Source organism: Pogoniulus pusillus, chromosome 17, assembly GCF_015220805.1.
Source record: "Pogoniulus pusillus isolate bPogPus1 chromosome 17, bPogPus1.pri, whole genome shotgun sequence".
Taxonomy (NCBI): domain Eukaryota; kingdom Metazoa; phylum Chordata; class Aves; order Piciformes; family Lybiidae; genus Pogoniulus; species Pogoniulus pusillus.
The window spans coordinates 12745252-12768588 of NC_087280.1; the positions used below are offsets into that span (position 1 = coordinate 12745252).

The 23337-nt window shown below is 39.2% G+C and overlaps 1 protein-coding gene across 2 annotated transcripts; it reads right to left on the reverse strand.

The window, feature by feature from the left end:
- Nucleotides 1–674: 674 nt before the first annotated feature.
- Nucleotides 675–21811, reverse strand: USP8 (ubiquitin specific peptidase 8). Of its 2 annotated transcripts, XM_064157700.1 has the most exons (20): nucleotides 21658–21811; nucleotides 16337–16506; nucleotides 15543–15687; nucleotides 14967–15052; nucleotides 12216–12360; nucleotides 11580–11640; nucleotides 10969–11113; nucleotides 10543–10705; nucleotides 9960–10101; nucleotides 9549–9769; nucleotides 7943–8533; nucleotides 6245–6334; nucleotides 5570–5650; nucleotides 4923–5185; nucleotides 4171–4383; nucleotides 3550–3760; nucleotides 3007–3243; nucleotides 2342–2484; nucleotides 1875–2007; nucleotides 675–1654 (listed from the first exon to the last, which is right to left on the reverse strand). In XM_064157700.1, the coding sequence occupies exons 2-20, from the start codon at nucleotides 16438–16440 to the stop codon at nucleotides 1469–1471; spliced, it is 3360 nt and encodes a 1119-aa protein (XP_064013770.1). In that variant the 5' UTR covers nucleotides 16441–16506; nucleotides 21658–21811; the 3' UTR covers nucleotides 675–1468. The 2 variants fall into 2 exon arrangements, with proteins under 2 accessions (XP_064013770.1, XP_064013771.1); XM_064157701.1 differs by lacking the exon at nucleotides 6245–6334.
- Between the last annotated feature and the right edge of the window lie 1526 nt (nucleotides 21812–23337).

Sequence of the window (23337 nt, forward strand, 5' to 3'; positions counted from 1 at the left end):
AGGAGTTGCCGTTTCTAAGCCTGTTAAGGAACATGCAGCCATTACATTTGTACAAGGTCTGATGGTTGTTTTCTTTGACAAAACCTTTCCATCCTTCCAAAGAACGTAAAAGCTGAGTATACAGGCACACTCACCTGAAAATACCTGTTTCTCTGCTGGTTAAGTCTATCATGTAGTTTTAAGCTGCCTTTCAGAAATGGACAGTAGGATACTGAGGTGAAAGCATATGAGATGCCAACCGAGGGTAAGTGTTCAGAAGAGAGCAAGGGATAAAGTGACCATTAATGTAAGAGAAAGAAAAAAGCATTATTCTAGTACTCTCATTTCTGTCCCTCCAGCACTTCAAAATATTAGAGCAGGTAAGCTTCACAAAAACAACCAATCCTGATCTTAATTCCATCAGCAAGACACATGCCCACAGACAGATACAGCTTCAGGATGTAGGACTCAGAATTTTTGAATGACAACCTAACTAGAGAGGGGAAACTAACCCAAATCTGGAGCAGGAAAAGCACACGATGCAACTAAAATAATTTCTAACATTAGTCATTTTACACAGAGTAGTATTATTTCCATCTGAAGAACTTTTAAACTGTGGCTATGATCAGCCTGTCATTGTATAGAATCCTGAGCATTACACAGCTGGTTAAGAATGAAAACACCAAACCCAAACATACATTTAACAGGATATATTTTTAAATCATTTCTTGGTAAGGTTTTTAATGCATGTGTACATGAAAATTTATATTAAAAAATTAAAAAGGAAAATCTGATTTGTTTAGAATAACTCTGAAGTGCACAAATATTGACAAAAGCTAACAAAAAAAAAAATAGAGCTCTGCTTTTTAAAGTAGTGTTGCAGTTACTTAGAGCTGGCAAATAAACACAATCCTCTGAACTGTAGAGGTTCTCACAAAAAAAGGACAACATTTTTATTATATACATAGTTCTGATGTGCAAGTATGCAATCAATATGTACACTTACATTCCTAACTGTTTACATCATTCTAGAGTATTCACAGTAGAATCAAGCTTAAGGTTAGAAATGTGAAAAGGCCATAACAGTGAAAGGAAAGGGGAAAAAAAAAATCAAGATATGCCTTGGGATCTTAAGATATTTTAAACTACTTGTTATTAGATTTCAGATGACTAAGCTAGAATTTGATTTGGAGCAGACTAAAAACAGAGTTGGTGTTTTTTGGTTTTGTTTGGTTTTGTTTTTTAATAAGTGGTAATGCAAGTTTGCTCTCTAAATGGTTTCACAGATGGCAGGGTTACCACAAGCATTATTAATCAGTCTTCAGATTTCTAAGCACTAGTACTGACCAGAAAGAGCTCGCTTGCAGAAAAGCTGCTGCAACCACCCCTGTATCTGTGACTGCTTGTCATACCTTTGCATCCTTAGATGCATTCCCATACCTATTTTGCTCTTATCATAAGGAAACCAGTTTTCTTAACCCAGACTACTTTACGTGGCCATCTCCACTGCTCGTTGTTCATAAGAGGTGTAAAAGAGAATATATGCAGCTGAGGATTTCACTGATGATGCCGAGATCTCAGATACTTCATGGTCATCAAACTTAAACCAGCGCTGCTTTGAAGCATTTTTGCAGTAGGCTGTATAGTGTCCTCCATCCAACCCACCATAATGATTCTGCAAGCAGAAGATGAAAATAATTAATGGCCTTGAAGGCTGCTATTCCTTTACTGGTTACAGAAATAAGCTAGAACATGAGATTTTTACTCAATACCAACTATTCTTTTTAGAATGCAACCTCATCTGCAGTCAGGTAGGCAGCCTGCAAACCAAGCTGAACCACACAAGCTAGCCCAAGCCCAAGCATTGGCAATTCAAATGTGACACAGTTACTTACGGATACTGAAAACAGATTGTATCTCTTCAAGTTATTCTTTGGACCAATAACATACTGTGAAAGGTCAAGAGTTTCCAATGGGAAATCTACAGAAGTCTGAAGCTTTTGCTTCCATCTTCCATCATAGGAAAATCTAGAAAATAAAAAAGCATTGTTAGGAGTCACAGGTTGGTCACAAGCTGTACTGGCTGGTCACAAGAATGTGTCTGTTGTCCCTGGTTTTAACCAGGACAGGATCTCAACTAAAGCATTTTGCCTCCAGTTTTGATTACGCTTGCACCTGTGTTTCTTAGCACAAATGAAAAGAGTTCACTTCTACACTGGAGGGAAATAAAATTCTTGCAAGATTACAGCTGGAAATAGATCTGGAACGTTACTACTTTAGCTACAGCACTGGAACAATCAGTCTCCATCAAAGCCTGGGCACTTCACCCTGATTAGTTTTCACCAATCAGAGTTTCTCTTACCTTTTCAAGTGCACAAGAAGAACAGGTGGCAATTTCCAAATTTCTATTTTTTTCAAAGAATCCCGTCGAGTTTTGCAATGGCTACAGTAAAACCTATTGTTATCAGTGAGCTTCTCTTCTTTGGAGAACAATCTAAGGCATTCCTAAAACAAAAGACAAGTGGACTGTGAAGGGCAGGTGCCTACAGAAGTGCAGCAAAAGCATTTGGTTGTTAACTTGTACCAATTATCTGCATACTATGCTCTGACGAAGATGAGGAGGAATGAGTTCAATCCATGCGTGGAAGTAGACTTTACTAAGTGCATTAATTAGCTGCAAGTGTTTCAAAATATACCAACAAAATGTTAATTTAAAAAACACAAAATGTTTACAGTGTGACCTAGAAAAGCAAACAGCATGGCTGTATTCTCTGCCACTGCAGCTCTCATGTTTCCATCCTGCTTGTATTTTAAAACTTTTATGGAATGACCTATTTTTAAAAAACAACTGTAGAAGGATGAATAACCAACAAAGACAGATCTGTTCATGACTCAAGCTAGTGAAAACTAAGTTGGAATAGCAGCCAACCAACCCCTTCAATGAGAGGCTGAGCAGAAGGAAAACCACAATGAAGTCACAGGGAAGTGTTTTCACTCCGCAAGCTGTTTCTCTCTAGCTCCACGTACCTGCAGTGTACATTTACTAGTGGACGCAAGTGGCAACGACAAATACATGAAAGCCTCAAAGGTTCGGGACTTCTTGTGACAGGTAAGACACTGCACTGTAGATTTGAACTGGCCTTGAAAGAGTGCCACAATAATGGACTCATTGAGCTGTTTGTGCTTGAGCCAGGCTAGTTCTGCTGCTCTGAAGTCATCAAGATGATCGTTGTTTTCTTCCTTGTATCTTTTCCTGTTGTCAGCCTGAATAACAGAAGTTTAAATACCACAGCCATCTCTTAGCACATAGAAAAATAGTCTTCTCTAGAGGCAAGCACACTATTGAGTATTTGCATCAATATTTCAGTGTTTAAAGACTTCTTCTATTACTCCCTTCAGTACCTTAGACTGTCTCAAACTAAACTCCTACTTGAATTCTCAATACTTGCATTTCCTTCCATACAAGGTTCCAACAACATAAACCTCTTAAGAAGTAAGAGGACCTTTAAAAACCATTACTTCTCTTCATCAGCTGGTGGATATATAATCAGTTACAAGTGTAGTGCTTACTTTATTTAGGTCTTCATGCAAGCCATCCATTAGAAATAGCAGTAATTCTTGGGAGTCCTGTTGGCTATATCCTGCAAACTGATCATTAATCTTCCCAATTGTAATTTTAAAGTCTTTTGGACTGATATATTTATACTGTCCTGTCCATAAAGCTTTCATTATTACACCAAACTCTTCGGCCACTTCACCTTTATGCCCCAGGAAATTTGACCTATATAATTAAACAGACAGAAAAAAAAAAAAAAAGTTCTTCAAATAACTTTAAAAAAAAGAGTTATTAATTCACCATGCTATCCCCATGTGATTTCTTTAGACCAAGAAAAATTGGCTGTTGGACTGAGTTAATAACTCTGTCTCTTTTAGCACTAATTTGGTTCCATATCTGGGACCAGGCTGGCTGTTCCCAGCTTGTTTTGCAAGATGCAATTTAAATATTCTGTTTGGTGTTAGGAGACTCTACTGCACTTACATGTGGGAAGCACAATTTAACTCAGACTGCCCAGCAAATCCTGTTCCATCACACACATTAATTTTTAAAATGTCAAGACTCTTGAAATTTTGCATTTGTCTGCTACCCCCCCTTAATGCCAGTGGTATTTTTGGTAAGAATGAGATTGTTACCTGTTGATATCATCGTGGTACAAGTTTCTGTTAAAATAATCAGCGAGGTGAGGTGCATTGCACAGACACTGTAATATGGAATTCATATAGCAAGTGTTCCCCAGGTTACGAAGTCCTGTAAGAGCTGGTCCCGATCCCCCAAACACAGGATTAAGATTGCGAATTTGTGATGCAGACAGTCTTGAAATTTCAGCTTTTGTGTAACAGACTGGTCTGTAAGGAAGAAATTGTCTTTTAGGAGTCTCAGACTTGACAAGGCCGTGCACATAAACCACCCTGCCTCACAGGGAATGAAATGTTCTGGCACAAGATAGCACTCAAGGTATTAAAAACCAGCCAGTGCCATAGCGAGAAGTCCATGTACACTGGCCTATCGTGAGGCTGAGTTACAGGCTCCATCGCTTGTTCTGGGGTTTTTTTATGATTTGCAGTTGAAGAATGAGCTGTTGATTTAACCCAGTTTAAAAACTTAAACCTCTGCATTTAATGTGTTAACACAAATACCACCACTTAGAAAGCAGCTCTTGTCCAATTACAGCATGATCCCTGAAATTCTCGGCAACATCCAAAAGCTACAATAATTCTTGAAAGATAGCTGCCCTGTACATTGAACTTCTGGCAATGAAAGTTAAGTCTGTCACTCTAGTAGCCCTTCAAATCTCCTCAGAAAATTAATTTCAGTTGGTCAAACACAAAGAAAGTCCTGCATGACCTCCTACTGCATGAGTTGTGGTAGAACTTATTGAACGTACTTATTATCACGATTGACTGCAGGAGTTAGAGGAATCCGTTTCTTCTCTTCCTCATGAATGGCTTGGGTTATATCTGGGGAAGAGTAGGAACGCTTCAGCTTGGAGTGTTCTCTTTCTCGTTCAACAGTCACCTGTGGCTTGGGTTTATGAGTTGGAGGGGTTGATGGAGGAGTGGATGAAGGAGCCATTTCTGGTGGATACATCTGAACGGTATTCGTTGGCGAGTGATAGTAACGAAAGGTTCCAGTGATTGGATCCAGAAACTTGGAGAAGAAAAAAACAAGTGAAAATCCATCATTAGCTTGCCTATTTTTAAACTAGTGTAAGAAGAGTGCGTGACTTTCTCAAACACTGAGAGGCTAACAGTTGTGACTAGCCTCAGCTCTCAGTGGATTACAATTTGCTGGAAGGCACCACTTCCACCAGAACGTACACTGCAGGTAACTGCTCAGTACTAGAAGCAGCAAATGAACTCTCCTAGTTCCATTACAAATAATGTTCAAATAACCATGTGGAAGTTGAAGAGGAAAAAGTAATTTAAAAAAAAAAAACACAAAGAGGATCTAACTTAGAAATAAATCACAACTAAACTGTACTATGAAACTGAACAAGGCAATTTGATTGTGATATCAGAATAGAAAAGTTACCTTTGCCCAGCCTGCAGGCAGTCCTGGTATTATCCTTCCCATTTCTTCACTTCGTGCTCTAATTAATGGCTCCCGCTGAGACTAATAACACAGACAGAAATGTAAGGTACACACAGTGACATATGCAGAACAGCAAGCTGCCTGTCACCCCCCTACAGTTACACGATTCAATGCAAAACAGTTCAGCAAGAAACCCTTGATTTCAGTGGGAAATCAAATTTTCTGTAGTGGTAATACAGTACCACTGCTTTCTAACGCTGAATTTAAACAAGACCCATTTGCTGACATGCTCCAGAACAGGAAGACAATCCAGTCTCACAAGAGTCTGGATACTCCATTTCTTCCCTAAAGAAGCTGCAAGATTAGGAATATGTACTTCTGTTAAGCACATATGGATGATCTTTTCTCCCTTTCAAAGCAGGACCTGAAGCAGTATGCATGAGATAATGAGTAAGTGTGGAATGCTTTTTAATGCCAACAGAAACATATGAAGGCTTCTATGGAAAGCTTCAAGTATTTTTTTAGATGAATACAACAAATGAAAAAAAGCAAACAGCTGTTAAGATGGCACAGTCTTTTCTTAAAATGATGACTTCAAAAATTGGCATGAGGTGAAATATAACATAATAATCTGAGCTTGATTTGTTTTGGCTACATACAACGCATTGTATTTACTTTAAGTCTTTCAGTATCTTGTTCAGAATCCTCTCTAAGGGGTCCTGGCTTTTGAGCTCCACTGTCTGGTTGTCCTTTAACCCCAGTTTGCTGTAAAAGATTTTGAGAGAAGGCTTTCAGTTTTCATCTGGAATGTCAGTAAAGAATGCTGATAAAGCAATATAGGGAAAAAGTGGAGTTGTCTTCTTTGTTGGCTGAGTGCACATCCCACAAAGAAGTGGTTACAGGAGGTATCAACACATTTTTGTTTAACTCTTATTTTAGTCTGTATTACAGGCAATTCACTGGAACAGCCTTTGTGGCTGAATGTTTTATTACATAAGACAGTCTGTTATGTAACATCAAGAGCTCAGCAAAAAAGTGCAGAAGTTCCCTGCAAAAGCTGTGTTGTACAATTTGTCTTTAAATGGAAGACTTTTCCCCAGTTTACTTCTCACTATGACAAAGCCTCCTTCAAGAAAAAGGCAGTGACACCAACGTTCCAAATTTATTTTATCATAGGCTTCATAGGCAGTCATTTATCTGAAGTTACTCTGTCAAGTCAGAAGCTCAAGAGTGACTGTGCTAAGGCTGGTCAGGAAGATTTATATTGGCTTCCTTCTGCATTTGCATTATTCAGGCACCAAAGTTTGGTCAAATAACAACTGCAATTCAAAAGGGAAAGAAACATATCCTAATGCATGTTCTTGAGAAATAGTTTTAAAGATACCTCCTCCATTAGAGTAGTCTCTTCTCACAGGTAGGTAGTGATAGAACAAGAAGGAACAGTCTCAAGCTGTGACTGGGTAGGTTTAGACTGGACATTAGGAAAAAAATATTCATGGAAAGAGTGGTCAGGCATTGGAATGGGCTGCCCAGGGAGGTGGTTGAGTGCCCAACCCTGGATGTGTTTATAAAGGTCATTTGGATGTTATGTTTGGGTATATGCTTTAGGGGTGAACTTCGTAGAGTAAGGTTATCAGTTGGACTTGGTCTTCCTGTGGGTCTTTTCCAACCTTGAATGTTTCTACATGACCTTTAAAGTCCCTTCCAACTGAAGCCATTCTATGACTATTAGCTGAGCTTCACAAATGGCTCCTGTTTCAGTATCAGACGATTTTTACACTATCCAAGTTTGCATTTTTTTCCAAATATTTGAGCAAAGAAGGAACTGTGACTCCTGTCCCCACAAAGAGTTGAAATGGGACTGTTCTCAGCAAATACTAGAGTGCTGCTCTGCTCCCTATGCCAGTCACCCGAATCCTGTTACATTGGCATGTAAGCAGCTGAGGGCACTAAAGTGTCCGTTGTGGTGACACAATTCTGTCTCTATCTTTTATTACAGCAGTACAATACACAGTAATTGCTTGGTAGAAGGCATAAAATGCCACCATATCTCTATTTTGGAAATAGAGAACTGCACCCTATGAAACACTCTCTCCAGCTGCATGTCAGTGGGGAGTTTGGTTACTCTATGGGAATAGAATAATAAATAGGCATCTATGGGATGCTTACCTGTGAACAACAGTTGAAGTTGTCTTGCAATTAAAAAAAAGAAGACAACCTATTTGTATTTAAGTTTTAACTTTCTCCTCCACATTTATGGTCTAAATAAATCCAATGTATTTAAAATTTCCAGATTGACAGTAGAGTTTGCACTCACAAATCATCCTGAATACTTACTCCACACCTGGTGACTATTTTGTCTTTTTCACTTACCTTGCCTGAAACAGTCACCGAGGTCTGAGATGCATCCCCCAGTGCCCGTCTCTGCATTTCTGGTGTTCGAGTTCCCTTCTCTCTTTCTTCCATTGATATTTTGTCTATCTCAATCCTTTTTGCACCAATGCTTTCTACTTCATTTTTATTTTGCTTTTTTGCTTCTGCTGCTTCTTTGTGTGCTCTTTCTTGTTCCTTCTCCTCCTGTTCTCTTTTCATTCGTAAATCCCTCTCCTGTTCTCTATCCTCTTTGGATTGCTGTAGCTTTTCTCTCTGTTCCTTCTCCTGTTCTTCTCTAGCTTTTTGTTCTTGTTGTTCTTTTTCTCGCCTGAGTCTCTCTTTCAGCTCTTCTTGTTGCCTCTCCCGAAGTTCTTTCTCCTGTCTGTTTTTCTCCATCAGTGCAGCAGTTTCTGCATGCACACGACTTTTTTCTTCTTCTGTCAGAACGATCCTTGCATCATGCAGTGGCTTTGTGGACCGGTCTGGAATGATTCGTCCATTCTCGACAGGCTGGCTGTCACTGACTGCACTTGGAGCTTTTGGTCTGTTATCATCGGGCAGTTTTAGTGAAGGCTTTTTAGTACGATCAACCTGTAACACGAGGTGTAGAACAACATTTTGCAACAGTTATTACTGTTGTGTTAGCTAAGCTTGTATTAAAAGAGGTTTTTAAGACTATAAAGGTGATAGAAAGCTGACTTCTGCCAAAGAGGAAGTGCACTTGCAATTTCATTAAATCTGGTAATTCAAATTGCTTGTTAGTAAAACCAGGTATTCACTTAACTTCAAGGTGAGAGATATGAATGAACATGCCCTACAGAACCATAAAGACAGCATTAAGCACTGATTACTACAACTCCTTATTTTTGAGCTTTCAAAGATGAGTATTTTAGGGTAATCAGGAATTCTAATTTGGGCTTGGCTCTCAGTCATGTGGCACAGCACATGATTAAGACAGGTATGCTTGATGGGAGGAGGCGTTTAACAATGGCTTATGCTCAGACTTAGGAGCACAAGTGGTTTTTTCATGTTGATATTCTGAAGAAATAAAAGCCTGTCTGGTTTAGGGAGGCACAGAAATAGGGTCTTTACATTTTACAGTTTAGGGTTTCTTGGCTGATGTCTGTATTAAGGGCAGTATCTAGAAGGGTTAAAAAGTGAAAAGTTCATCCTTATGTTTCTTTTAGTGCAGGGTGTCTTTAGTAGGCTTTATCCCCATGAAAAGAAGAAACAAATCCTACTGCTTTCATTACCGGGCCAAAGGTGCAAGACACCTAAATGCTTTATTGTTGCTGGAAAGCAGACCTTGGAGTGTAAAAGGTTGTTTGTACACTTTGTGAATTAATCATCACTTGCTGACTTTTAATTTCTCAGGGGCTCATATAAAAATATTTATTAAAAGAGTATATTCAGTTCTATTAGTTCTGTAGATTAGGTACCATGGCTTCACAAGCCATCAATAGCATCTGCACCAATATATTTGTCTTTAAGGCAAACACATACAGAGTATGTTTTCTTGTGGATTTAAGCTTCTGCATGTAGTGGGTCTCTAATAGATTAACCATGTACTAACTCTGAGGAAAAAAAAAGAAGAAACACTACTTACCTCAGGGATACTTTTTGAAATTGATACTGGATTAACTACAAAAGAACTGTCAGATTTTGGAACAGCAGCATCCTTTATGTTTGGTCTGTTAAGTGTTTTTAGTCTCTCTTCTAAATTATCCTCTGATTCTTCATTTTTAATTACTTCTGTTGGAGCTGACTTTGTACCAGTACCAGGTGGAACAGGAGCTGGCTCTTCCAGAGATGGATACGTAAAATCCACTTTAGGAAAGGGTAGAGTAGAGAAGCATGACAGAACTCTCAAAACAAAATCATGAAAGCATAGCACCCACATTCCACCCCAAACTTTAGATTTGGACAAAGCAAGGCTATCCCAATCATATTTGAGTGAATTAAAGATATATTTAGTAATTATAAACACTTGGTGGGGGATGTCATCCTTTATACTTACAAGAAACAGTCATGGCTTCACTCCTATGCTGGGGTGGAGTTACTTTAGCATTTGTTGTGTACTGGGGAAAACAAAGGAGCCAGTTTTCATAACCTCCTTCAAGAACTAAAGGTTCATTCTTCAGTATAGTTTTGCTTTCCCACTAGAGGGAAAAAAAAGTTTGAAATAAAATTACTTGAAAATAGACAAGAAACTTTTACATATTAGCAGTGCTGCTGACATTTCTTTGTCTGATCATTACACTGAGATAGGCTGGTTTTGAGATTGTTAACTGAGAATCAAACAGCCTGCAAAACCCCTTTGGGGAACAGGGGTCATCTTTGTGTTAGGAGCATGTCCAACACAGTTAGATTCCCAGCTCTACCTACAACAGAGTCTGAGTATTTCCAATACAGGAGGAATCGCTTAGTAAGAGGGCAGTGTGAAAGTTCAGACAACACTTCAGCTATCAGAATAAGCAGTCGTTGAAAACCCAAACAAGATGTTTGCCTAAAGTGTCATGAAGTCTTCCTTATACCTTGTAATTACAGGTGCTTTAAGACTTGCATATTTAAGGTTAATATAAAATGTGAAACTTGCCAACCTTAAAAAGTGCATCTTTCAGGCTCTGAAGAGTTGTTCTTATCTTTAAGTCTTCAGCAGAACTAAACCAGTCTAGCAGTATAACATAATCAAAGTGTCCTCTCCTCTTCCATGGATCTCTAGAATCTTCTGGAAGTCTAGCTTCAATCCAATTAGCAGTAACTCTGAAATGTATTAGAATGCATTTAAAGACAAATATACAAGTAACATTTTGTCCAGCATTATATAGTCCAGATGATTATGTGCTTGGATGAAATAAGTATGCTCAGAATTTAAGTCAGTACATGGAAGAACAGAGCTGTCCAGATACATCTCACCCACAAGTATGTATCAGGGACTTCAAAACTAAGTGTACAGGTATTAGTAGTATTATTATTAGGTTATAAAACTACTAAATATTTAATTATCATTTAATATGATTTCATACCCAGGACTGATAGCTTCTTCTGGGACACTGATGGACCTTGGAATACATGATTCCTGATAATCCTTCAATTTTCGAGCATCCATTATAATTAAATCAATATTTTTGTCCGACATCATCGCAAAGAGTTTCTCAGGTGTGACTGCTCCTTCAAACAGAGAAGCTATTAGATGCAAAAGGCTACATTATAAGTGGAGATAGCTATGATCATATCTGACTGGCACAGGCAAGGCTGCAAACAGGTAAAGCAGAACACAGAAGTCTACAAAGCTGCTGAGGTGAGATACTATAGAACAAACACGGTGGACCACTTGTTCCCACTACTGTAGTCCTTAGCACCTGATTTGCTGAATTAGACAACACTAAATGTTTCAATGATCAATTAGCTTAACATTTTGTTGTCTGCAGGAGCATGTGTAAGCTACGCACTGCAGATCTTCCTCTTCAGCTACGAATGATGGCTGCAACAGAGCTTAATTAATTACTAAGTCACTGTTACCAAACTGCAAGATACTAGAATTTTATCAAGATAGTCTGAAATTGCAACTGCTTTGATAATAAATGTGTAGTCAAACGGAGACCTCTTCCATCTCTGTGAATGCTGCATTTCTTACCACTACTCAGACTGTCAGGCTGATCCTTTCTTTCCAGTGAATGCTTTCTCTCACCATTAATCTGCATTGCAAAGAAAAATAAAGTGTGGCTGTAACATCTAATACTCAGAACCAGGGTGGCAAACACTCTGATAAAGCTTGAAGGAAAATGGTCACACTGTAAACCAAGGGAAGATACCTCAAAAAAAAGGAAGTTTCTTCTTATGGATGTGTCAACAAATGTACTAAAAAGACCCCAAGTTTACTGCCACTGCCCTACCTAGACAGAAAACAGTAAAAAAGCAGTACAACCTAGAACATCTTCTGCTAGATGAAATCTGTAAAATATCTGTGAAGAAATTGGTTTCTTTCCAGGTTATTACAGTGACAATGTTATCTGTAACATCAGCTCATTAGCAGAGTCTGGGTTTCCTACAGTAGGCAGTTGTATTATTAAGGAAGATACAAAAACAGTCTGCAAGACTTGGAGGCTGGTAGAGCCTCTTCCAAAGCAATGTCAAAGAAGCATTATGGGAAGTCTAAGCTCATTTTAAAAACCCATGATTCTGAACTGGAAGTGGCTACTAGTAGAGATCAAATGCTAGATTAAACCAAAACATGGAAACAATGGGAGAGTTTGTCAACATTTTTAGTTACCTTTTGGTTTCTTCCTTTGGAATCCCCAGCACTTTCTGAGGCATTTTTGGCTGAATTCTTTCCATCATCTTTTGGTTCCTGCTTTTTCTGCAGCTCTTGTCTGTCCCTCTCTTCAAGTTTTTTCCGAACTTCAGCTTCCTCATATCTATTATTAAAACCAAACAAAAACGAACAAACAAACAAAAACCACAACTTTTTTTTTTTTAAATACTGTATTTTGGTTATCCTTGGATAATTAACATTAGATTCATCAAATCTTGGGGGAGAAGTATTTAAAGTTTATAAAAAAGTTAGAAGCATTGTCAATTTTTGTATTTGAAACAAATGGCATTTTCCTCCAAGACTGCATGGTATTCTTTCTCCCACTCTTCAGCTTTAGGGTTGGTTTTCTTATTCTTAAATACTGATTTTGATCCTATTTCATAGCCACTAAGGGTAACATTAGGCCAATAAGTAAATTATTTTTTTTCCTCTTAACATGGGGTCAATGCTTATTTATGATGTCAATAAATGTAATAAGTTCTTTATTTTGTAGAGGAAAGAGTAAGTATTGGTACAGGTAAACTTCAGTATATGGTAACAATCATCCCAGGTATTTTAGCTTTGCAACAGAGTTAACAGTAAATTAAGATAGCTCAGATATCTAAATTTCCTGTGTCTGAGAAGCTGGATCAGAACTGCTTACATGGTAGCAGTCACCTTTAGAATGTAAACTGACTATATAATACTGTTATGTCCTCAGCTGTGTCCCTGCTGTAGGCCCTTTACTAGTGCTAGAGTGAAGTTCAAGAATCGTGTACAGACAAAGAGTTTTGGTGGAACTAGGTCTTGCATTCAGTTGTTCTTTTCATAAAGCTTTACATATTCATAAGGCTTTACAATTAACTCCCCCAGCCTTTTGCCACTAAAAGGACAACCACAACATTGTAAACGAGTGACCTCCAGACTACAGCTTTTAGATCACCAACTGCAGGTTTGTATAGTCCCATCACTGTAAAGTAGTATTCTGCTAATATAACTGAGAAGCTTAAGGGTTACTACTGATTCATAAGGCCAAGAAAAAGAAAAATTAGAATGTTCTAAACTAACCATTTTAATGACTGAACCAAGCAGTGAAATGTGACCAAACTGTATTAGTAAATGCTCATTTTGATTAGATGCTGCCTAGTAGAATTAAAATGACAACAATACAGCTGTATTCCGTATCAAAAGTATTGTGCTAAAAAACAGATAATCAAATTCTGCCTCCAAATCTATTCCACTAATTGGTCACTAATAGGAAGGAGGCTGCAAGTTTGTAAGTTTATTTTTTAAATGGGCTTCTTAGTTTGGCAAAGCACTGTAAGTTACTGCATTTTGTTCTCATCTGCAGTTAATGACAACAAAGCATATTTGAGATTTTAGTTTAATGTTGTTCAGTATGGAATATTTACCCATCAATTTCCCACTTAAGCCTTTGAAGCACGTAGTAGGTCATTCGTGTAGGTATTCTGCTCTTACACAAATGATTCAGTAGCTCCACCTTTGGTTAACAATTAACATGGAAACTATTTGCTGGCCTACTGCCCAAAGAAATGACATAAATAATTTCCCTGAAACCACTTCTGTAGTTACACAGGAGTCATGTTTCATTTGTATTCCTTTTAAATATATATACTTTTTTGCCCAGAGTAGTTGAAAGTTATTGTGTCAACTTTCAAACCTAACCACAAGTTACTAAACAATAAGTTTTAAAAAATGTTGAGTTTACATAATTCCATCAGTGTCTACTCTTGCAGTGAATTTGTAGCTCTGTTAGACTCTACAAGAAAGAAAACTTAAAGATTGTTTCATGCACAGTATCATGAGACATCTTTGAAAAGTCTTTTTTCACATATATGTAACTACACTCTTTTTCCCTTGTTCACCTAAATTGACTTTATGGATCAAGCATTTCAAAGGGAATTGATTATGCTTTTGTAGCAGTATTAGGGGAGAGGGCATGGGAAGGGAAAGAGTTAAAAAGATGAGAAAAGGGCATAAAATATACTCATTAAGCATGTGAGAAGTAGATCAGACTGGATGCAAAGCATACTGTGCTAAATGTCACCTGAAGATAGATTCTACCTTACAACTTAATGACAAAGTTTTGTGCCTTATGGCATAGTCATGTAACTTTACAGCTGAAAATAAGCTACCTAAAAGCCTGTTACCATCAGCTCAGTTACTTACTGGTAAAACTGCTCATGTCCATGAGCTGACAGGTGGCAGAGGTAGAGAAAAGGTGTAGTAGCTAGGTAAAGAATCTATGGTGCTTCCTTAGTGTAAACTAAATCCACACTAGGAGAATTTTTAAACATATGTAAATATTAGGAACATTCATTAGTGTATTTGCTTTCAAGTGACCTCATGATAAAAAGAGTAAGGAGGAAATGGTTCTTGATCATCTCTAATGTATATATAATTTATATCTTGTGAGTTTTTCCTTAGTCATTAAACAAAAACAGGAGACAATATCAACAAAATGTAGTTGCCAAAAATGAAGACACGGTGTATACAGTGGCAAGTCACTGGAGTACATGATGATAAAAAAATAAATCTCTAATAATAGACTTTTGTAGATAAATGAGAAATATAAGCTCTCAAGAATTTTGGGTATCTAAGGGTCTGCCCAAGCACAAATCCTTACTACTAAACTGCACAAAACCCTGCAATTACAGGTGTATGAGATCCAGGTATAACAAAAAGTATCTATTAAGTGTATTCACATACCTGAGTTTAAGGCTGTCTGACAGTCTTTCAGCTTCTTCAATAGCTTTTTTTAGATTTGTAGGTCCAAGAATTGAATGAAAATAATCCTAAAATTACAAGCATGACCCCACATATTAATAGTACAGCTTAGTAATGCCTACTTTAGTGTATATCAAGAGCCACTAATGTACAGAGAATTTGTATTATACTTATTTATGCCAACAAGAGAAACTGGTTTGGATCAAAATATTTTCTTCCCAAACATGAGTCTGTAAATAAAACTATTCTATAGTGCTCATAAATATAGCATAGCTAAGGCAACTGCACCAAACCCAATTTAATGGGAAAGAGGACAGAAATATTTTTCCCTGAAAAAATAATCATAGACTTGTCAACTTATCTATCTTAAGTGCATTGAAAGTAAACTGTAAAAAGCAATTAACAACAGACTTGTCAAAAAGAGAAAAAACAAAGCTATCATCATAAGTGAGACAGTTTACTTCATACTAGTGTAACTCTTTGAATGTGCATTAATATAATTTTTTGTACTTCTAATACTTCTTCCAATGCAGAGGAGGTCTTTGAGAAAGTTTATACCTGTTGCTGCTTAAAATCAGGTCTCTTTTTAATAAAGTTATAAACAGTCACATATTTCATATATAGGATGTAAGCTTTTTCTTCATCTCGGTCCAATCTGCTTTCCTCTGCTGCCTTGAAAATCTTAAGGGCACTCTGCACATAACTGAAATGAAAGAAGAGTAAACTATGTTATCGTTGATTCGTCTCCAAACACCTTTTCATAACAAGATGCCATTTTAAGTGTTCACAGCCACTGTCCATATATTAACCATTTGATACTAAGCATATTATAAGACTTTCACTAAGTATGAATTACAATCGTGCTCCTTCAAATGAAGTTTATCTCTGCTAGTTTACTACCCTTAAAGTCCTCCATAATTAAATAGCACACTGAGATATGGGTTAAAAAAAAAGGTACTTTTCCTTTCTAATTTTTTTTGAGGAAAAACTAGTTTACAGTCAGAGAAAATGGAATTGCCAATTGTCTAAAATGCTAGAGGTAAAATATTTTCTAGTCACACACTTGCTAAACCTTTTATCATGTTATGATCTTAGACTTATGTAGCCCTTTCTGAAAGTGCCCATATTTTCATGACCATGCTTTGTTCAAATCACATTTTGCCATGTGTATTGAATTACCTTCTGTATGTAGTGTTTTGAGTGATAGCTGAAAGCCATGACTGTCAAAGCATTTATATTCAACAGAAATAATTGATAAAATTTAGATCCACAACATAGCTGCTTTAGAAGCTGCTCAGAAGAGTAGCAATAATACTTTTAACAGTAATAAAAGAAAATATATGTATATATACCTCTTTGTACTTGTTTTTTCAGGTTTTATTTCTGTCTTCTTGTTGAGATCTTTCAATGAAGTACAGAGATACAGCTCCTTAGGCACAGATGCCACAGCAGGCATGTTAATATTGTTACTTATGTCCCTTCAAGATGGTACAGCTACTTATAAGTCTCTACCAGTATTTTTCTGGGAGGGAAAAAAGAACAAACAGTAAGCAGAGCTCAATTATATTCCAACGATTTCTAATACAGTTACAGCTACCTGTATGAGGTTATTAGCTGATCTACCTCACTTTATGTGACCCTAGGACTAGATGCAATCCTCACAAAATGACACATATATCTGAAATAATTATAGGTAATTTATGAACAATGTTAGCAATATGTTGCTAATAGAAAAACAAAAGCATAATAAAAAACACTGACTTAATGTTCAAAATAATCACATCTAGCAAAATAATTCACCTGCAATGCCAGTAAGTATATTATAAAAAAATTATCTGACTTCTCTGTACTCTGGAATTTGTAATGGGTAGTAATTTATTGCCAGCTTAACACAAACTTCTGCAAATACACGCTACTTCCTTGGAAAGGTGACTTCTAATGGCTTGGTGAGAGACAAGCTGAGATGAGGAAGGCTGCTAGTGTTAAAGTCAACTTGAAATTTCTTGGACATGCTGTAGGTCTTAAACTTGTTGGTACCACTGTCTTTCTGTTCTCATTTGAAAGTGTTCTCTTGGTAGCCAGGAAAGAGTTAAGCTGAGTTTGACCATAAGGGATACTTCATCATCCCATCTGACAGTCCGCACAGAGCAGTCCATTAAGCCTCAGAGATAGCATAACTAAAGATCTTTGAATCTAATATGTGGTAAGCTATTTTAGCCCTTAGGGGTGGCAGGGGAGGGTCTGAGCTCCCTCTCAAGACATTGAAGTGCTAGCAATGCTGAAGAAATTAAGGACAACCAATTAGAAGAAAGATGTTCAAATGATAGCAATAAATGCATTATTTGCTAGTGAAAACCCACAGGGCCTTTAAGAAGATGAAGGCAAAGCATCTCCTGTCCACCTTCAAGGTGATCAGCATGACAAATGCGACCAAAAACCTGCCAGTCTGCCAGTGACCTCAGACTGAAGTTTCACCCAACTAAATCGATCCACAGCTGACTGCCACCAAATGAGGTAGTCCTGATTTCCCTCCCTCTTCCCCGTGCTGATCTGCTATTTGTCCAACCTCTTACTGAGCCAATTCAGCCTGCTGAAGAGGCAGAAAGGCTACAGAGCTTGTGCAGGCAGAGCAATCAGTATAGGCAGCCAAGAATGAGAAGGCAAGGTGGGAATGCTATTGCTTCTCATGGCATAGCTGCTGCGTTCTTTGGACTGTCGCTGCATGCTGTATTGCTAGGTTGACTGATCTTGGTCTAGGAATTGATTACCAAATAAAACTAAGTCTATAAAAGAAAGGAATGCAAAAATAAGGTTAAGTCACATGTCTAATGATGACTCCTTGCTTTAAGGTCTGGCACGCCAAGGTCAGCCTAAACAAAGCCTAGCTAGGTAGCTCACTGTTTGAATACGCAGATGCTGTACTTGCTAATATCCAAAATCAGAAAACAACTTTTCTAAATTCCAAAGCCCATAAAAAAAATCTTTCATTAGGAGGCACTTGTAAAAAGTAAATAATAGAAGTTCTCATATACTAAATTTAATATATAAAAACATTATCCATACACACTCATACTGAAACATTGTCTTTCCTATGCAAGGTCTATTACATTCAGCATTCAGGGAGATAATTCTGGTGCTGAACACAAGACAGTAAATTCATTAAACGAACTCTGGTCAGCAGAAACAAAACATGGGTGCACCCCCTGCCCCACAGGAAAGGATCTTTTCAATCTCAAAGTCTCTTTCCCTAAACCAAAGACTTTTACATCCTCATAGAATTAAAAGGAAAAGCTCCACTCTTGTTAAGATTTCAGCATTGCTTGTCTAATCATACCTTCAGAACATGTCTACCTGGCTTTTTTTTATTCCCTTGGAACATAAATAGACTTTTTCTTTGAAGCTTTAAGTCCTTTCCAAATATATCTTCAATGTTTGCTCTGTTACGTAACCAGTATTTTCTTAATCTTAAATAGCAGGATTTAGTTATGTTCTGACAGAATATTGTAACTAAATATGTGGTCTGAAAAAGACATGAATATAACATTACTGTGTCTGTGAGGGGGGAAAAAAAAACCAAGATTATGTGGACAATGAACCACTTAATGGAAAGCAAAAGATGCCAATAAATTATCAAGTGTTGCTGACACCTCGATACAAGCAGCTCTTCTGGAACATCATCTATATAAATGTAGAATCAGTGGATAGAAGCCAAATCTTGAATTTTGGCTCAGAACAAAATTTGGCTTTCCATGTTTTCCTGCAGTGGTTACTAAGTTATAACTGCAGGTCTTTAAATTGCCAGACAAGTTCAGTGCTTAACTTCTATTTCCTAATCTGAAAAAATTTCTCTACCTTTTTCATAATGTGAGCTACCAGCCACAGTATGTGATTAACCTTTGATCTCCCACAGCATCATCATCCACCCAATACACTGCAGTAAAATGAGTAAGACTAGACTAGGAATAACACTTTGTAATTTTTTTCTTTTTAAATCAAATTCTCAACAGCCTACTTTATGGGCTTACATACAGCATATATCATAAATTGATATGAGAGTTCAGTTGCAGTTTCTTTCTTCTATGTAGAAATGTAACTATGGAACTATAAGTAGCATTTTCAGGTTTATGCATAAAAAAATCCCATAATTGGATTTTAGTCAGTAGTGGCCTACAGACTGATCATTAGTTGCCAATGGACTGTTCAATCTTGTCTCATAAGGAGGACTCTTAAAATGCCTTAGACTTCTAGTAATGTTTTTTTTTTCTCGTTGTCCTCACCTCAACAAAGTTTGGGTTTTTTGCTTTTTTGAGCAGGCTTTGGGAAGAGTGTGATTTCAGGGCATCAGCTCCTTCATATATTAATATAACCAGCTGATTCTGAACACAAGTTTTTGCAGGTATCAGATTTCTAAGTGGCCTGGTCTCAGTGGTAGAATCCAGTTCAACAAGCTGCACTAAGATATTCAGAAGGGGACACAGTGTCAAGTTGTGCTGGGGGAGGTATAGGCTGGATGTTAGGAGGAAGTTCTTCACAGAGAGAGTGATTTGACATTGGAATGGCCTGCCCAGGGATGTAGTGGAGTCACTGTCCCTGGTGGTGGTCAAGAAAAAAATGGACGAGGCATTTAGTGCCATGGTCTAGTTGACTGGACAGGGCTGGGTGCTAGGTTGGACTGGATGATCTTGGAGGTTTCTTCCAACCTGGTTGATTCTATGATTCAGCACACAGTGAAATGCATGGAGACAAACTAGCTACTGCAAGGTCTGTATTTGTTTCCACTGCAGCGAACTGTATTTTCTTATCAGAATCACCTATTTTACCACAATAGACTCTTGCTGCTCCAGACTGTACTGACTAGGCAAGGCTCAATTTTTGCTGATCATTTAATTTCCCGCCACACTTACAAGCAGCATGTCAACACAAGGACAACACTGATACATCAATGAACCCTTCCAATTACACATGAGGATATTTCATACAACTTTGAGAGAGATCTTTTTTCCCAGGAAGAAAAGAGAATTGGATAATAAAACCACAAACTCAAGAGACTGAAGAAACCATAATAGCTAAATCTACTGTTCAGCAACCCTGTGAGGAAAAGGAAACCTATTTCAGGTTTATCAATTTTCTCCTTTAAAACTGAGATCAGATTCAGAACTGAGGATCTTTTCTGGCCCCAGCTACAATGTTTCTTTGCTCAGTGCTGAAAACCAGGCCAATATCCCAAAATAAGGGAAGTCATGCTTGGATGTTCATGGACACTTAAAATACTGAGAATGGATAGTTTTACACTGACAGCTGGTAACAGGCATTTCAACATCTAATTATCATGCCTACTTTATTAAGGATATGAGTAAGCTTTAAGTAGAATGATCACAGCAAGTACAATGCACAGAAGCAGTTGCACTACTGTAACTAACACAGTCTGAAAGAACTTGATGTGCTAAGTACTGTGCATCATCAATTCAGGTATGTAGTAAGGTATTATTCACTTTTGTCTTTAAAACTTGAGCAAACAAGAAATCTAATTCTCAGTTCTCTTGGAACTAAGTTTTACTGCTATTAGTCTGTACCCAAGAGTTGGTTTTGTTAAGATTGTAAGTATTAATCTAAGGATAAAGTATTTTAACATAATTGACCTATATGATCAATCAGTGTATTTCTGACAGCTGTCCAGCTTTCTTTCAGACTCCTGTACTGTTAATACTATAGATCTTGGTCCTGTACCTTAACGTGCATAGGCTAATTATAATCACCCGGGGTTTGACAGAAAGGCTACGGCAGGATATCCCCAGTTATCAAGGCGGCAACACAGGTTGCCATGTCTTTGGCCATGTATCCATGTCTTTGGCCGTGTATCATGCTGCAAATACCTGCACGGCTAAGCCTGGAAATCACTCTTCTTGCCAAGCGAGAAAATCCTTTCTGACAGCACTTTCACACAATGGTTTCACTGATATTTATAGGCAAGAATGACACTACAAAGTTATGTTGCTTTAAAAAATATCATGTGGATTTTACAGAGGAAGTTTTAAAGTTATTCAATCTCCTAGAGAATACAAATAGTTTCATTCTCATTTAGATAAATTCAAATCTACAAAGTATCCATGAGCAGTATACGTGACAAGATGCTGAGAAGGTGGCAGAGAGGTTAATAACCTGCGGCATCCGAGTGCGGGCCCGACCAGCGCGGTGGCAGTCTCCATGACACCGCAGCTCGCCGCCTCGCCCGCTCCGGCCGGAGGAGTGCACTCTGGGAAGTGCTACTTCCCTGTCATCTTCCTCTGGCCGCTCTGGGGCTCCGGCACGGCTTCCCCAGACCCCAGCCGGGATGCACTTGGGGGCTGCCCAAGGTCACACGGCCGGCCGCGATCGGGAGGGCTGCCGGCTCCCCCCAGGGCCAGCTCAGGCCCGATTCCGCCTGCCACCCGCTCAGCCCAGCCCAGATCCCGCTCCCCCCGCCCTCGCCCTCCGCAGGCCCCAGAGAGCCGCTTCTTCCTATTCCAAGCCGCACTTAGGGGATGGTCCCGAGGTTCCCCTCCAAGGGCGCCCGCCCCCTCCCACACCGGCCGGTGGAGGCCGTGAGGCGAGTCCGCCTGCCCTGCAGGCCTCGCTTCCCCAGCGGCCTGAGAGCCGCCTCCGGCCAGCGCGACGGATCCGGCTGCGTACTCACCGCCGCGGGGACTCGTTGCGCCTCAGCCCGCCGGCCTGGGGCAGGCCCATGTCCGAGTGCGGCTGCCGAGCAGACGCTACGCGGCCATGGCTGCTGAGACAGAACTCGGCGATCCTACTCCCTCCCTCCCAGGCCTCCGCTCCCCCCGCGGGGGCGGGGACTTTCCGTGGCCCTATCCGAGCCGCGGGGCTGAGCTAGGAACGCAGCGGGAGCCTGGCGACCAGCCGCTGCCCTGCAGGCTCTGTGGGGCGCGGCCGAGTCGGGTTAGGCGGGGACCCGCTCCTGCCGTGGACCTCCTTCGCAGCCGGGTGTGGTGTGAGGAGGAGGAGGAGGAGGAAGAGCAGGACAGGTCATCTTAGACCATCTTCAGGGTTAGCCCTGGAGAGTGCTCACAGACAAGCGTGGGGTTACCCACAGCCCCGCCGTGGCTGCCACCAAGGTGTTACATAGTCGGCCCTGGTCCCCTTCTGGCCTGGCTCTTCGTTTCTGGACGTTTTATTACTGAGTCCAAACCATTAAAAGCAGCCTCTGAGGTCCGTCCCGTTTTGTGGAGCGTCAAGCCTTTCTGCAACACTGAGATCTGGCGTAGGAAGGTGAGACACCTCGCCTTATGAAAATACCCCTTTTTTACCTAGAAAAAACTGTACTGACTGGGGACACTGTCAAGTTTCGGTCTCGTTGTTGTTGATGATGGCGTTTTCTGTGCAGCTTGTGGTGCTATCACAGGCATCGTCCCTCAGAGATGGCAGGTATGTGCTGACATGCTGATGTAGTCATGCTGCGATTTAAAACACTGGGAGAAGGGAGGAGAAGGGGTAAGGTGGTGCTGTTTGTGTGTGTAAGACAGGTCATGCTATCGAGATCTTACACAAATGGAAAAGTGTGCTGTCCTGCCTCAAACCCAGTCTGTTCCCTAACTGTGTCAAGGTGGGGGACTCACTGAAGATACTTTAGCCCACTGCACCACTTTGCCAATGGCAATATCTTGGGTATTGCAGTAGTTTCTCTTGGGCACTTCAGCAAACAGGGGAATCATGAAGCCAAAATGAGGAAAAATGCCTGATTCCAAAATACTACTGATTCATTAAGCCCACAGTACTTAGTGGTATAGTGACATTGGTTGCACTGAATATACAAGTCACATATCTAATTTGCAAGCAATCAAACATGTAAAAGATTCTGAGAGAAATGACTACAGCTCTGTGTTCCGTGTTGTACAATCAGAGATTAATACCAAAGTAAGTTGGCATACACCAAATAAACTAGACTCAATAACACAATGGTCTTGTGCATGCCTTTCCAGAACTACTCCATTTGTTTTAGCCAAGATGGGTTATACCAGAAAGTTAGGACAAGATGAAAGGATTAAGTCCACTGATGTCAAAACTTGGGATCCAAGTGTACAAGTTAATGCTGTGTATCATACTCGCTGCTTTCCAAAGTGAACTCAGTGTTCATTTTATTGTTTCTCTTAAATGAAGAAATTGTGTCATAAAATCTTTTAGTCATACTTGTATGGGCAACCCCCAACCACATATACAGAAAGATGCTGGGGAGGACCTGCCTGTACAGCTAGCATTATCTTATTCAAGAACCAGTTAAAACATGCTAATATTCTGACTGCATTATAACATGTTTTGGTGTTGCCTTAAGTTAAAACATATTCTCCTATCAGCATGT

What these genes read in the sequence shown, in the direction of transcription:
- USP8 (XM_064157700.1), bottom strand. Translation starts at nt 16,440, where the DNA reads ATGCCTGCTGTGGCATCTGTGCCTAAGGAGCTGTATCTCTGTACTTCA. An exon ending in TGAAAGATGCACTTTTTAAG is followed by an intron (nt 10,102 to 10,542) that starts GTTGGCAAGTTT and finishes TTTTCCCTCTAG; the next exon opens with TGGGAAAGCAAAACTATACT. An exon ending in TTTCAAAAAGTATCCCTGAG is followed by an intron (nt 8,534 to 9,548) that starts GTAAGTAGTGTT and finishes CTCGTGTTACAG; the next exon opens with GTTGATCGTACTAAAAAGCC.